This window comes from Rutidosis leptorrhynchoides, chromosome 5 (genome assembly GCF_046630445.1).
Source record: "Rutidosis leptorrhynchoides isolate AG116_Rl617_1_P2 chromosome 5, CSIRO_AGI_Rlap_v1, whole genome shotgun sequence".
Classification (NCBI taxonomy): domain Eukaryota; kingdom Viridiplantae; phylum Streptophyta; class Magnoliopsida; order Asterales; family Asteraceae; genus Rutidosis; species Rutidosis leptorrhynchoides.
Window position 1 is genome coordinate 8,783,050 of NC_092337.1, and position 16,644 is coordinate 8,799,693.

The window sequence follows — 16,644 nt, forward strand, 5'->3', positions numbered from 1 at the left end:
TGTCTCTATGCATGGGACATATGTTTATGAGAAATGGAAATATGAAATCTTGTAGTCTATTAAAATTATGAATTGATTATTTATGATAAACTAATGAACTCACCAACCTTTTGGTTGACACTTGAAAGCATGTTTATTCTCAGGTTTGAAAGAAATCTTCCGCTGTGCATTTGCTCATTTTAGAGATACTACTTGGAGTCATTCACGACATATTTCAAAAGACGTTGCATTCGAGTCATCGAGTTCATCAAGATCATTATTAAGTTAATTATAGTTGGATGTATTATGAAATGGTATGCATGTCGTCAACTTTCAATAAAATGAAAGTTTGTCTTTTAAAACGAATGCAATGTTTGTAAAATGTATCATATAGAGGTCAAGTACCTCGCGATGTAACTAACTATTGTGAATCGTTTGTAATCGATGTGGACTTTGTCCGGATGGATTAGGACGGGTCATTTCAGATCAAGGGAAATGCCTCCGCACTCAACATTTTGACAGCTTTTATCCATCTCTATCGTGTCATCAAACACATTCTCAACAACCTCTTCACTTGCTCCACTCTTTTCGACTTTGAGTTTCATGCAATAATCTTCATCAAACTCTCTTTCGACTATGTAGGCTGAAGGAAATCGCATATTTTCTGAATTACAAAATATAAAAGTTCCGTTTCCTCCTTCAAAGGTGATGCACCCCGCCCCTGAGTCTAATTTACCACCCGCGGTTGAAATGAACCCCCGACCTACTAACAATGGAACATCATAGTCCGTGGACATATCGAAAATTGTGAACGGTACTTCAAGAAAAACACCTTTCACACTAACCATCACCTTATGAACTACCCCAAGTGCCCTACCCTTGGTATTATTTCCAAGTGTGATTTCTGCATCGGATTTCTTCAATTCACATAACGTACATTCACCATGAAAAAGTTGCTTGTACATCTCATAGGACATTATGTTGATGGAAGATCCCGAATCGGCTATCACCTTAAACTTTCGATGACTACTAACAAAGTGAGGTAATACTCCAATGATACTTAACTCGAATAATATCTCCCCCGGATCGTCTTCTTGGTAAAGAATCACCGGTCTACCTTGGGCACTCTCATCTAAAGTCAATTCCTCATGAAGATCATCAAAACATTCATCCGAAATGACTTCGGACACTGCATCTTCGGGCGCATCATCAAATCGCCCATCATCCTCCCATTCAACGTAATTGGGCACATGGCTAATAGAGACATTTTGATCAAGCCATGAGTCGACACTTTCCTTACTATTCCCTTTCCTTGGTTCATTCACTCTAATGGTCCTAAGTTGTTGCCTTTGCATAGGTTCAAACCGGATTATTTCAACTACTTTAGCATCATCAAGCGACAACCCGGTAGCAATCTTCAATCGTTGCCCATTAACTAAGAACGGTTCCCCACCTTTCGGATCCTTTATTTCAATTGCCCCATAGGGAGTAACCTTAGTAACCACATAGGGACCGTTCCACTTACTTCTCAACTTACCCGCAAACAACTTTAACCTGGAATTAAACAACCACACACTTTGCCCCACTTCAAACGTCCTCCTACTAATTTGCTTGTCATGAAAAGCTTTCGTTTTTTCTTTGTAGATCTTCGAACTTTCATATGCTTCACGTCTAAGTTCTTCTAATGCTGTCAATTCTAGCTTCCTCGCATTTCCTGCCTCATCTAAGTTCATGTTCACCTGTTTTATAGCCCATTCTGCACGATGCTCAATTTCAACAGGTAAGTGACATGCCTTCCCATAAACAAGTCGGTAAGGTGAAGTACCAATAGGGGTTTTGTAAGCTGTCCGATAAGACCAAAGCGCATCGTCTAGTCTTAAAGACCAATCTTTGCGATTAGGATTTACGGTTTTTTCCAAAATTCTTTTTAACTCCCTATTAGATACCTCCACTTGCCTACTTGTTTGGGGATGGTAAGGCGTAGCAATTCAGTGATTTACCCCATAATCCCTTAAAAGTTTAGCAAAATAGGAGTTCTTAAAGTGTGAACCCCCATCACTAATTATGGCCTTAGGTACACCATGACGACAGAAAATGTTTTTCATAACAAACTTAAGGACAACTTTGTTGTCATTTGTTCGAGTAGCCTCAGCCTCCACCCACTTGGAGACATAATCCACGGCTACCAAAATATATTCAAACCCAAAAGACGGGGGAAAAGGTCCCATAAAATCAATACCCCAAACATCAAAGATTTCACAAACCAAAATTGGGTTCATGGGCATTTCGTTACGTTTATAAATTCCCCCCATTCTTTGACACCTAGCACAATTTTTAACATACTCAAATGCATCTTTAAAGATAGAAGGCCAAAAGAAACCTGAATCGAGTACTTTGTACCCGGTTTTCTTTACCCCATAGTGTCCTCCGCATGCAAAAGTATGACAATGAGCTAGAATGTCCTTATGCTCATCTTCCGCCACGCATCTTCTAATGATTTGGTCGGGTCCAAGTCGGTAAAGAACCGGGTCCTTCCAAATATAATGCTTAACCTGCGATAAAAAGTAATCCCTCTTGTGCTTGTTCCAATGTTCCGGTATCTTGTTAGTCACCAAATAGGTGACAATATGAGCGAACCAAGGTACCTGCACAACACTAAACAAACATTCGTCCGGGAAATTCTCCTGGATCGGTTTAGTAGGGTCAAACGGTGGCGGGGGTATCCTAGATAAATGGTCAGCTACCACATTTTCTATACCCTTTTTATCCCTTATTTCCAAATCAAACTCCTGTAGCAACAAAATCCACCTAATCAATCTAGGCTTAGACTCTTTCTTCTCAAGCAAATGCCTTAAAGCACTATGGTCCGAAAATACAACTACCTTAGACCCCCACAAATATGATCTAAATTTGTCTAAGGCAAACACAACTGCTAGTAATTCCTTCTCGGTTGTGGTATAATTTATTTGGGCATCCGAGAATGTCTTACTAGCATAATAGATAACAACCGGTTTCCTATCAACTCTTTGACCCAGAACAGCCCCAGTCGCAAAATCACTAGCGTCGCACATAATTTCAAATGGTTTGGTCCAATCGGGTGATTGTAAAATGGGTGCTTCGGTTAACTTACGTTTAAAGGTGTTGAAGGCTTCCTTACATTGGTCATCAAATTCAAAAGGTGCATCTTTTAATAACAAATTACACAATGGTTTAGAAATAATGCTAAAATCTTTGATAAACCTACGATAGAATCCTGCATGTCCCAAAAACGATCTTACCCCCTTAACATTGTTTGGTGGAGGTAATGTGGAAATAAGTTGCACGTTTGCCCTATCGACTTCGAATCCCCGTTCAGACACAATGTGTCCCAGAATCACCCCTTCCCTTACCATAAAGTGGCTCTTTTCCCAACTAAGGACAAGGTTGGTCTCGGTACATCTTTTCAAAACTTTTTCCAACATACTAAAACATGACTCAAAAGATTTGCCAAATATCGAAAAATCATCCATAAAAATCTCTAAAGACTCGCCTATTAACTCTGAAAAGATACTCATCATACACCTCTGAAAAGTCGCAGGTGCATTACATAGATCAAAAGGCATCCGTCTAAAAGCATAGGTTTCGTAAGGACAAGTAAAAGTCATTTTTTCTTGGTCATTAGGGTGAATAGGTATTTGATTATATCCCGAATACCCATCTAAGAAACAATAAAATTTCTGACCTGACAACTTTTCGATGATTTGATCAATAAAAGGCAAGAGAAAGTGATCCTTTGAAGTTGCAGCATTTAGCTTCCGGTAATTAATACATACCCTCCAACCCGTCACGGGACGGGTTGTGATCTTTTCACCTTCCTCAGTTTCCATTACCATTATCCCAGCTTTCTTTAGCCCTGTTTGCGTGGGACTTACCCACTGACTGTCTGAAATAGGGAAGATAATCCCTGCGTCCAACCACTTAAGAACTTCTTTCTTTACCACTTCCTGCATATTCGGGTTTAACCTGCGTTGCGTATCATGAGCAGGTTTAACCTCCGGATCTGTAACTATCCTATGCATACACACTGAGGGACTTATCCCTTTCAAATCAGCTATTGTCCACCCTACTGCAGCCTTGTACTTATGAAGCACTTCCATCAAGGCTTTTTCCTGCACACCTGTCAAATCTGAAGCAATAATAACTGGCAAAGTGCCGTCAGTACCTAAAAATGCATACTTCAAATGAGAAGGTAAGGGTTTTAACTCAAGATTCGGTGGTGACTCTAGTGACGGTCTCGTATTAGTATCAATGGATTTAGGTAGTGGCTCATATTTATGAGTCCACGGTGGCAACCTAGCATCCATTGTACTTGCTACTGCTAATTCTACTACCTTAACCTCTTCACATTCAACATTCTCTTCGTCACCTAAGCAAAATATTTCTACTGGGTGGTCGGTTATTAGGTGAGAAGTATGTTTATCCACTAATTCATCAATCACATCTATCCTATAGCATTCATGGACATTCGGGGTGTGAAGAGAATTAAAGATATTAATTCTCATCTTGCGATTCCCGAAAGATATGTCCATAGCACCCGTTCGGCAATTAATGTGAGCATTAATGGTGGCCAAGAACGGGCGTCCCAAAATTATAGTGGGTTGGGCATATCTATTCCTAGGTTCAATATCCATAACAACAAAGTCAACTGGGTAATAGAAATCCTCCACTTTTACTATCACATCTTCTAGTATCCCCCTAGGCGTTTTGATTGACTGGTCCGCTAGTTGAATAATTATGTCAGTTCTTTTCATTAAACCCAATTCAAATCGGTCAACTAGACAAAAAGGTAAAATATTAATGCTAGCTCCTAGGTCCAGTAACGCCTTTTTCACATTCACGTTTCCTACAGTCACAGCTATCAACGGGGTCCCTGGGTCCTTAAACTTAGGTGGAAGTGTACCCGAAACAACCGCACTTAGGTGCTCGGTTAGCTCCACCTTTTTGGGTAAAGTCGCCCTTTGCTTCCTCTTTTGAGTGCAAAGGTCCTTTAAAAATTTAGCGTAAGACGGAACTTGCCTAATAGCATCGAGGAGGGGTAAATTTATCTTAACCTATTTAAATGTTTCCCACATGTCCTCTGGTTGTGGTCCCTTTTTCCCATAAGGGAACTGGTTTGGGGACTCTAAGGCCTTGGGAAATGGGACGGATTTTGATTCTGTCTCCAGTTTTCCGGTCTCCTTAACAATTGGGTCCTTATTTTTCACCCCTTCTCCTTGGTCATCGACTTCACTTACCTCTTCCTCATCAAGAACAATAGGAGACTTACTTGACTCTGGTTGCACTACCTATTTTTCACCTACCTTATTGTCATATTGCCTTCCGCTTCTCAAGGTACCTACCATGTTAACGCTATGCCCTTTTCCTTGATCCTTATGATTTGGATTTAGAATCGTGTAGCTTGGAATTGTACCTGGTTCCCTATTTCCCTTACTTTCCACTACATTACCGATCTCCTTAGCCAATGCTCCAATCGACTTATTTTGCACTTCTATCATTTTTCGCATTTCGGAGATGAACGCATCCATCTTAGCATCCGAGCTAGATGGTTGATTGGTTGAAGTACTAGTTTGGTTTTGGTTTTGGTTTTGGGTTTGATTTTGGTAATTGTTTTGGTTTCGGTTATTAGGGTAAGGATTTTGATAGTTTCGTTGGTAGTTGCCTTGATTCTGAAAATTACCCTGATTTTGAAAGTTGTTTGGTGGTCTAAGTTGGTTCCCTTGGTTAGCATTCAGAGCGTTGTTATTGCTTCAACTGAAATTAGGATGATTTCTCCAACCCGGATTATACGTGTTGGAGTATGGATCATATCTCCTCCCCTGAACCTCGTTAACTTGTTCTTCCACTATGTGCTGATTTACCGGTGGAATCCCATTTCTACATCCATATGAAAAGTGAGAAGGATCTCCACAAATCTCACATACTTCCTGAACCTGCGAAACATTACAAGCAAGACCCTGGTTTGGGTTGTTAAATATAAGCATTTTCAAATCATCAAATTCCTGCTCTAAGTTCCTAGATGAACCACCCGAATCGGAAACATGATTCACTCGGGAGGTACTCGGTTGTTTACGATCAACCGAAGCTTGGGTTTTTGAACCCTTGCTTAACTGTTCGAAGAACGTCCATTCATCATCACTAGACCGAGTTAAGAATGCCCCACCGCTAGCCGCTAAAAGAAACTGACTGTTTTGGGAATCTAAACTATCATAGAAAACTTTAACCAATTCCCACTTGGGTATCTCATGGTGTGGACATGCCCTAAGTAACTCCTTCAGACGTTCATACGCTTCATGAAATAATTCACCCGGTAATTGTTTAAAAGATTTTATTTGCGTACGCATGTCTGAAGTTTTACTTATGGGGTAAAATTCTTCTAAAAATCGTTTTTTCATATCCGACCAAGTATTAATACTCCGAGCGGGCAAGGAGAGAAACCATCTTTTTGCCTTATCCTTAAGTGAATAAGGAAATAATCGAAGAAGTACCTCATCATCAGTGAAACCGTTTACCTGATTAGTAGCACATATCCCATTAAATTCAGTGATGTGTTCATATGGTTCCTCATTAGCCATACCTCGGTAGGTTGGCAAGATCGAAATAAGTTGAGGTCGGACCTCAAATCGTCGGTTGTTTCCTCCTGCCGGTGCTGGATAAACAATGGGTGAATGATCCTCAAAATCACCCGGTTGGTAGTAGGTGTCTACTCCCCTTGGTCGATCGGCCATATCGTCTCGTTGCTCAAAAACTTCCTCTTCAGTTTCAGACTCTGATTTAGGAGAGTTTGGTGGAACAATCGGATGTGTCTCTAACTGTGGTTGAGTGGATGCTGAAGCCACTGTCGAACCCTTTACAATTCTTGTAGCTTTTCGATTAGCTTTTGCAGATTTCTCGATTTCCGGGTCTAAAGGCTTAAGATTTTGATCTCCCGAACTCCGAGTTTGCATACACTAACCTGCAATTCAACAAAAACAAGAACACCGAGCGTAAAACTGACAAAAATAAGAATAAACAAAACACTATTTTTGGATTTTTATTCGTTTTATAATTTTTATGGTTTTTGTAGTTTAACAAGAAAGCAATAAAATAAGAGCTTGCAAATCAAGCGCACACCTCTCCGGCAGCGGCTCCAAAATTTGATCGATGTTGAAGGGTCAATCAAAAATAGCCTAATTACTCTAACTTAGCTAGGGTAAGCAGGATTCGTTCCACGGGAAGTTATGGTCAACAAGCAAGCAATTTCCAGATTTTGTTGTTTGTGATTAACTAAAAGTAACTAAATTGAAAAATAGAGAAGTAACTACTAAGCAACTGTAACTTGAATACTTAAAAGCATAAACAGTGAGCTAGACAGAAAAGTTGTGATCAATTGATTAAAAGCCTTTATCCCTTCTCAATCCCAATCTAACATGCATTCATGTTAAACAAGTATTATGCTCATCATAAATTGATCAAATCTCATAGACAAGATTTCTTGAGCTTATTAATTCTAACTATCTTGAGATTGAATTATGCAACCTAAACACTTTGTCTTTATCCCTAATCTAATTTAATACTAAGTGGATTAAGAACAAAATGTTAAATCACTATAACTCAACTTGCAACAATCACAATCAATAAAACTTGCATTAATCAATAAACAATAGGTTCATAACATCACAATTCAAAAGACTTAAGTTTCATAATATTATAAACCACATAAACTTGAATGAATGAATGAATGAATACATGTATCAATTGTTCATGGAAGGAATAAAGATAAGAAAACTAGCCAAGCATAGTGATGATGATAATCAATGAAATTCTTGATGATTGCATGATGAATAGCACCTTGATCTTGACTTGAATCCTTGAAGAATGGTGATTAGATTGATGTTTTTGGGTGTTTGGAGGAGTTTCCTGCTGCTAAAACTGATGGAAAAAAAAGTCTGGTTTCGCAACCCTAAAGCTCTCCTTAAATTGGGGTTAGGAAACTTCATCCAAAATCTAAAATTCGTATTTCCCGGAATCTGAAAAAGTGTACTGTCGTAATTTACGGTGGGTTTGGCATAAATTACGCCTTTGTTAATTCGACTTGGCGTATTTTTACGCCCACATATCACTTCTGGACTGGGAAACATCTGCACACTGGCGTAAATTACGCCAAAATAGGCATAAATTACGCCTTTATAAATCTCCTGATTCCTGTTTGTCCTCTCAAATCTTGTCCATCTTCCACTTTTAATCGCCATTTTGCACTATCTTTCGCACCAACATCTTTAATACCTGTAAAACACAAAATCCCATGAAAGTATCTTCTTTTTCACTCACTTAAAGTTAATTTTGCGTAATTAGTCGTAAATAATCGTGACAATTAAGGAACGATCAACGAGCTATTGGTGCAGCTTCTGGTATAAGGTCTATTTGAAATTCAACGGATCGATGTGGGGGTAATCCCGGTAATTCTTTCGAAAATACATCGGGAAAATTCTTTTGCGACGGAAACATCACTGATGTTCTTTTCTTCAGGTTTAACTTCCTCGATGTGTGCTAGAATGACGTAACAACATTTTCTTATTAGTTTTTGCACCTTCATACTACTAATAAGATTTAATTTCGCATTATTCTTTTCTCCGTACACCATTAAGGGTTTTCCTTTTTCCCGTACAATGCGAATTGCATTTTTGTAACATACGATCTCTGCTCTCACCTTTTTCAACCAGTCCATGCCAATTATCACATCAAAACTTCCTAACTCTACTGGTATCAAATCAATCTTAAATGTTTCACTAACCAGCTTAATTTCTCGATTCCGACATATATTATCTGCTGTAATTAATTTACCATTTGCTAATTCGAGTAAAATTTATTATCCAAAGGCGTCAGTGGAAAACTTAATTTAGCACAAAAATCTCTACTCATATAGCTTCTATCCACACCCGAATCAAATAAAACATAAGTAGATGTATTGTCAATAAGAAACGTACCCGTAACAAGCTCCGGGTCTTTCTCCGCTTCTGCCGCATTAATATTGAAAACTCTTCCGCGGCCTTGCCCATTAGTATTCCCTTGGTTTGGGCAATTTCTAATAATGGGCCCGATTTTCCACATTTATAACAAACTACGTCGGCATTATTTGTTCCGACCTTATTTGTTTCTTTATTTTTGTTGTTCTTTGGTCCGTAAACCTCACATTTTGCCGCGCCATGACCACTTATCTTACACTTGGTGCAAACTGTTGTGCAAAACGCATTCGAATGGTACTCTGCACATGTGAAGCATGGTTGTTTCTGTTGTTTGTTGTTATTGAGGTTGTTGTTGGGATTGTTATTGTTGTTGAAATGGTTGTTGTAGTAGTTGTTGTTGTTGGGACGTTTGTTGTAGTTATTGTTAGGATTGCGGTTATTGTTGCGATTGTTGTTGCGGTTGTGGTTGTAATTGTTATTGTTGTTGTACTGGTGACTCTTGTCACTGTTTTCCTCCCACTTCCTCTTGAGTTGTTTCGTGTTGGCTTCTTCGGTCGCCTTTTCTTTAATTCTCCCCTCAATCTGATTTATGAGTTTATGAGCCATTCGACTTGCCTTCTGTATGGAAGCGGGCTCGTGTAAACTCACATCTTCTTGAATCCTTACTGGTAACCCTTTTACAAACGCGTCTATCTTCTCTTCTTCATCTTCGAACGCTCCCGGACACAATAGGCACAACTCTGTGAATCGTCGTTCATATGTGGTAATGTCGAATCCTTGTGTGCGTAACTCTCTAAGTTCTACCTTGAGCTTATTGACTTCGTTTCTAGGACGGTACTGCTCGTTCATCAATTGCTTGAATGCCGACCACGGTAGTGCGTGAGCAGCATTTTGTCCAACATGTTCAAGATAGGTGTTCCACCACGTTAACGCAGCACCTGTGAAGGTATGCGTAGCGTACTTAACTTTGTCCTCTTCAGTACACTTACTTATGGCAAACACCGATTCGACCTTCTCGGTTCACCGTTTCAATCCAATTGGTCCTTCGGTTCCATCAAATTCCAAAGGTTTGCAGGCAGTGAATTCTTTGTAGGAGCATCCTACACAATTTCTTGTGGAATTAGTTCCACTGCTAGATCCAGAGTTATTGTTATTTTGCATCGCAGCCTGTACTGCGGCTATGTTTACTGCAAGTAAAACACGGAAGTCTTCCTCGCTCATGTTCAAATTCCGACGAGTCGTCGGTGCCATTTCCTTCAAAAATAGTCCAAAAGAATTAAGTTAATCATATAGAATTTTAAGAGTAGTCAATAGTATTTCGTAGCATAGTATGAACTCATTTATAAAAGCTTTTTTTCATATTAGCGTTTTATAGTTTTAATTCGGGTAGTACCTACCCGTTAAGTTCATACTTAGTAGCTAATATACAATTCAACTACTACAATTCTATATGAAAAAACTGATTATAATAACTTACGGTCTCCCCAATGTGATATACCCCACCTATCAAAGGAAAGCCTTTTATAAACTAAGGCATTTCTGAAAAGTCTTTCAAATGTTTGAGTAAGTTAACTTCGCCATAACTAAATGTTGTAACATCCCGTGATTTTCCGTTAAATTTATTTTAACACCGTCTTTTTTTTTTATATAATATCTTTCGCTATTCAAATTTGTATCTTTCGTTAACTAGTGTTCATGATAATCCCGTTACTCGATTATAACATCTCTCGTTAACTTGCGTTTTAAAAATAGTCGTTTGGTTATTTCCCGCACCCGACAACAAACTTGAGGGACTAATCTCGCCACTCGGGTAAACTTGGCTAACTAGTGACTCCTCACCACCACACACTTCATTTCACCATCTTCTTCCTCTTTTTCTTTCTTCCTTTTCTCTCAAGAACACAAACACAAAATCATCATCTAATTTTGATCTTGGAAGCTCGCAACAAATCCGACTACATATTCTTGATCCTCTCATCATCCTCTTCGATTTGATGCTAACCACTTCGATTTTGGGTAACATTTCTAAAACTCTAGATTTCTCAAATTCGTGTTTTTGACTTGATATGTTGTTAGTTAGTGTCTATGGCTCGTGTATAACATGAATATATGATTTGTATGCTCGATCTTGATGTTTTGGTGTAACTAGCTTGAAAATGAAAAGTGTATGCTTAATCCTTGATTTTGGATGACGAAATGTGTTTAGATGTTAATGTTTGTGTGTTCAAAGTGTTAGTTACTTCAATAGCTTCGTTTTGGTGTGTTGATTGACATGAAAACCTTACATTAACATGATTAGTGATTTTGAGGTTTGGTTAGGGTTTGACAACTCTTAAAACGAACTTTTGATGCGTTGAATGCTTATTAATGTTATTGATAAGTGTTTAGTCGTATTACATATTTCATTACCTTCAAAACGGCATATCATATGTATAAATTGGATTCCCGAAACTTGAATTGCAATTGATGAACTTGAAACCTTGTTTTGGAACGTTTAACGAACTTTCGACGAGATTTTTGTTGTCTAAAATGATAAATTTGATTTAGGAAATGTATCTAGTTGTGTTCCTTGTCGAAAGAGCTTTCCGGTGATATAAAATACATGTCTTGATTGTTTGCGGATCATAAACTAGGATTGATTGAAGTTTGGCTCGTGCTTTGTGTTTTCTGCAAACAGGACCTGTAAGCCTTTTGGGACGCCGTCCCAACCTCCTAGACGCCGTCCCACCCTTCATATTGGGACGCCGTCCTGACAATTGGGGCGCCGTCCCACTCTTCATATCAGGACGCCGTCCTGACAATTGGGACGCCGTCCTGATACACTAAAATGGGCTGTTTGGGTTGTCGTTTGACGTAAAAATGTTTGCTATGCTACGGACCTCCGATTAACATGAAACTTGGCCAACATACTCATATATGATTATATAACTTAGAAAAATTGTCGGATACCCGACCCGACCCCGTTGACTTTGACTTTGACCAAGTTTGACTTTTAACCAAACTTAACCAAATGGTTGTGCAATCGTTCTAACATGCTTTTATACTTGTATCTTGCATGAAACATGACAACTTGATTCACATGCTACATTATTGAGTCGTAACGAGCCATAGGACTAATTGAACATCTTTGACCTATCGTGTTTACCGTTATTGATACAAACCTATTGTTTAGGTCAAGACTAGCTTTGTCCTTGCACGCGTTTACTTGTTGAAGTACTTTATTAACTCTTGCACTCAAGGTGAGATCATAGTCCCACTTTTTCAATCACTTTTATTCTTTACATCGTGGGCTGAGAAACACATACATTTCATACTTATTTACTTTTCATGCTTTTACATTGTGAACAAATACGAATACAAAGATGCATACGAGTTTGAACAAAAGTCCTCAATCCAATTATCATTAGTTCCACTTGCAGGGTGTAAGTGTAAGCGTGTAATTATGTTGTGTGGCCATACGGGTTTAACAAACCCTCATTCAGACGGTTCGCTACCGTTAGTGAATGAAATATAATTTCAACAATGTATAGTGTAAGTTCTAACACTAAATTCAAAATTCAGAGGGAAGATTCGGTTAAGCCTTGATAATTGGGTGCTCGTGATACAAATACTATTTTGGAATGTGAACGATTCTGGTTGAACAATTCTTAAAGAACCTTGTGGTTCAATACAATTTACTTACTAAACCTATGATTTCACCAACGTTTTCGTTGACAGATTCTTCTATGTTTTCTCAGGTTTTGAATGCTTAGTGATACATGCTTCCGCACTCTTTTGATTCTTGCTTGGATGTCGAGTATGCATGCATTTTGGAGCATCTTTTGAACTTATTTAAACTGTGTCGCATAGTTTTCATTTGTACTTATAACGTTGTAACTTAACTTGTGGTCAATTATCTTTGTAAACTTTGAAACAATCTTTACACTTGAATGGATGCGACATATTTTGGGTCAAATGTCTGTTTTAAAGACTTATGACCAGGTAATGGGACCTACGTAGTCGACGCCGTCACTTGACGATTTGTCGGGGTCGCTACAAGTGGTATCAGAGCCTTGGTTGTAGGGATTTAGAGTTCATTTGTGTCCACCCCGAGTCATAGGGTACATAGGTGAATCTAGACTACAACCGGCATATAGACTGAAGTAGGAATTACTTGACTATTTGTGCATTTATACTCGAACTCTTCTATCATATCTAACTCGTATTCGATCTTGATCTTACATTAATAAAATTTTGTTGACGCGCCACCTTGACTTTATGAAGTAATGTTAAATGCACATGAGAATCAGGGTAATATAATTTCCGGGATTATATTACGGTGATTCACATGGACGTTCCGACATTATGACATAAAGAATTTAAGGCGAGTCAAGGATAATTTTCTCTTTATCTTTATTCTATATCACGGTTAGTATTATTGAGAATACTAATCAATGATATTCTTGTGTCTTGAAGGAACAATGGCTCCTCGTCGTGTACGCCGCAATGAAACTCCCGAACAAGCTCTCGAACGGATGATAGCTACCGCCGTAGATGCGGCCATGGCCGGTCACTCATCCAACAATAATAATAATAACAACCACAACAACAACAACAACAACAACAATGGAGCCGGAACCTCAAACGAGGGATGCTCCTATAAAGCTTTCATGGGGTGCAAACCTCACACTTTTGATGGAACCGGGGGACCGGTCGTGCTCACCCGATGGTTTGAACAAACGGAAGCCGTCTTTAGCATAAGCGGTTGTCGGGACCAAGACAAGGTCAAATACTCCACTCACACTTTCTCCGGAATTGCTCTAACATGGTGGAACACCTATGTTCAATCGGTGGGTACCGATGAAGCTCATGCCCTCTCTTGGGCCGATCTAAAGGAAAAGATGATTGTTGAATATTTTCCGCGCGAAGAAACCCGAAAGCTTGAGGAAGAACTAAGAGCTTTGAAAGCGGTCGGAAACGATCTTAAAGCTTATAATCAACGCTTCGCCGAACTATCCTTGATGTGTCCTAATCTTGTTAACCCCGAATCTCAAAGGATTGAGCTCTACATGCTCGGTCTTCCAAAAAGCATCAAACAAGGGGTGATGTCATCCAAACCCACTACTCATCAAGCCGCTATGAACATGGCTCGCCAACTAATTGAAACGGTTGACGAAATCGTAGTTCCGGCACCTAAGGCCGAGGATAAATCGGGCGGCAACAAAAGAAAATGGGAAGCTCCCCAATCAAGCAATTACAACAACCTCGCCAAGAAGCCCTTCATCCCCAACGGCAAGAAAGGTTATACCGGACACCTACCGTATTGTAACGAGTGCTACAAACATCATTTAGGCGAATGTGGCAAACCATTTTGCTTGAAGTGTCAAAGAAGTGGCCATGTAGCCCACGATTGTAGGAATACCGCTCCCGTCGCCCAAAAGGAGCACAATGCACCCAAGACGGGTGTTTGTTTTGAATGTGGCCAACCGGGTCATTTTAGGAGTGCGTGCCCAAATAAGAAAATCAACCCCAACGCACGCCGTTAAACTTTCAACATCAACGCCTAGGATGCCCGAGATGACGATGGACTAGTCACGGGTATGTTTCTTCTCGAAATTCTCACGTTTCATGTTTATTCGATTCGGTTACCGTTAGACATTTTATAAACAAGTCTTTGACTCGTGCTCTTTACATTCCACTTTTTCCCCTAGATACTACTTAGACGATTTAAGTGACCAACGGAAAATATTGTGTGCCTATAAATTTTATTGGAGGATATACGTTAAGACTTTTGACTTGACACCTATAGAACTAGGGAGCTCGAAACCTATTCGTTAAAAAAAAAAAAAAAAAAAAAAAAAAAAAAAAAAAAAATTGTTTCCCCATCATCTTGTATAGATTATTGTGAACTGAGTAATTTTCGGTTGGAAAACCGATACCCTCTCCCTCGCATCCATGACCTCATGATTTCTTGCATGAATCCCGTGTGTATTCCAAAACGACCTCCGTTCCGGTTATCATCAATTGGGGGTTAAGTGAGACGATGTCTCCTAAGCCATTTCCGAACTCGCAACGTTAGTTGTAAATCTCTCTTAGTACCGTTTGATTTATTTAGGACTCCGTCCGTATTCATGAACCTCCTAAATCACGTATGCAACTTATCTAGACAAATCTGTTATCGTATTTATAGATGACGTCTTAACTTATTTAAGTAAAGAAGGAAAACGAACAACATCACCATCTTACGCTGAACTTTTGAGAAAAGAGCAACTTTATACCAAATTCTCCGAGTGAGAATTTCTGTTGAACGAAGTCCAATTTTCTAGACCATAATGTTAATGGTCAAAGCATTACAATCAATCTCGAAATCAAGCCACATGTAATCAGGAAACTCTCCCCACTCAGACTTGTATTCCTAAAATCTTAAATCTCGTCTGTTATTACCGAAGATTCATTTCTGACTTTTCTCGTGTTACACGACTTTTAAACTCGTTAACTCACTAAGGAAAAACTATAAACCTCTACGTGCCCGAATCTTGAGCGTGATTCTTCACACCAACATTTCTAGTTAAATTCGTTATTTTGCACGAAGAAGTCGAATACTAAATTGTGGATCCGATCAATTTTCTCGTCATCACGTACCACACTACATACCTCTGATATTTCACCATTACCGTCTGGTATTACTGGAATTTAAGATAACACACAATCCAACGATACTTCACTCTTCTTTGACTTAACGCCCTTGTGTTTCTGATAATCGGTCAACTATTATTCAACCCCGAACTATACAACTACGTGTACTACCTCGTTTCTCTTTCAGACTTCAACTTTTGACAACTAGAGGCACGTTATGGCAACCTCGAGATGTAAGCTCATCCTATTCAAAGTCCTCATTTCACTCCTATCCTCATCGCTCGCATTTCCGTTTAAGGAAACTCCTTGTAACATTTCTCCATGGATAGATAAACTCCTCATATTACATTAGTATTCGCCACGAGGGTGGATAGTCCTAACGAACATTTTTCGAACCCTAACTGACTTGTTCAAACATATCTTAAGAGATTCTATTCCAACACGGTGTATCTTCGTCATTTATCCTGTATCGAAATACTCGTTTCACTTCTAGCGTTACAAGAGACCTTGGGAACCCGCTTAGACACATGTACCGTGTATCTCCCACAAACAGACGAACCGAACAAACGAACGATTTACGTCTTCGAAAGACATGTTTCAAACTTGCATGGTCGCTTTTAGTTGATCCCTCATACTACGATAGTTACCGTTCTTGTACTAACGCCGCACTTCCGAAACCCTATATGACCGCAAATGTCATACCCCTATTCGTTGGACCAACGCATGTGGCAAACAAACACCGAAATCTGAACTACATCAGGAAACAACAATTGAGATCGTTCAAGTCCGAGAAGGGCTCGAGATGACCCGTAGTCGCCAGAAGAGTTATACCAAACTTAAATGAAAACCTCACAAATCCCAGTGTGTAACCGCATAATATTGAGAAACCACACCTTGGAAAGGTGTAATCCATTTTGGGAAATCGAGAAAGGTTATATCCGCAATATTGAACCTTTTGAAACCTTGGGGCGTATTGGAGCCGCTTCCTACCATTTAGAACGGCCGACTCAATTAAGTTTCCGTTTACCCTACATTTCGTGTAACAAACTTAGAAACGTGTCCTGCGGAA

The 16,644-nt window shown here is 39.3% G+C and overlaps 1 protein-coding gene across 1 annotated transcript; it reads right to left on the reverse strand.

The window, feature by feature from the left end:
* Positions 1-455: 455 nt before the first annotated feature.
* LOC139847415 (uncharacterized) lies at positions 456-5,543 on the reverse strand. Its single transcript, XM_071837087.1, has 5 exons — positions 5,358-5,543; positions 5,253-5,303; positions 4,932-5,069; positions 2,450-4,010; positions 456-1,945 (listed from the first exon to the last, which is right to left on the reverse strand). The coding sequence occupies exons 1-5, from the start codon at positions 5,541-5,543 to the stop codon at positions 456-458; spliced, it is 3,426 nt and encodes a 1,141-aa protein (XP_071693188.1).
* Between the last annotated feature and the right edge of the window lie 11,101 nt (positions 5,544-16,644).

Coding starts and splice junctions, on each gene's coding strand:
- LOC139847415 (XM_071837087.1), bottom strand. CDS start 5,543: ATGGATGCGTTCATCTCCGAAATGCGAAAAATGATAGAAGTGCAAAAT. Junction 5,070..5,252: donor TTGTTCTTGATGAGGAAGAG/GTAAGTGAAGTC, acceptor ACATTTAAATAG/GTTAAGATAAATTTACCCCT. Junction 4,011..4,931: donor AGCTAACCGAGCACCTAAGT/GCGGTTGTTTCG, acceptor ACAGATCCGGAG/GTTAAACCTGCTCATGATAC.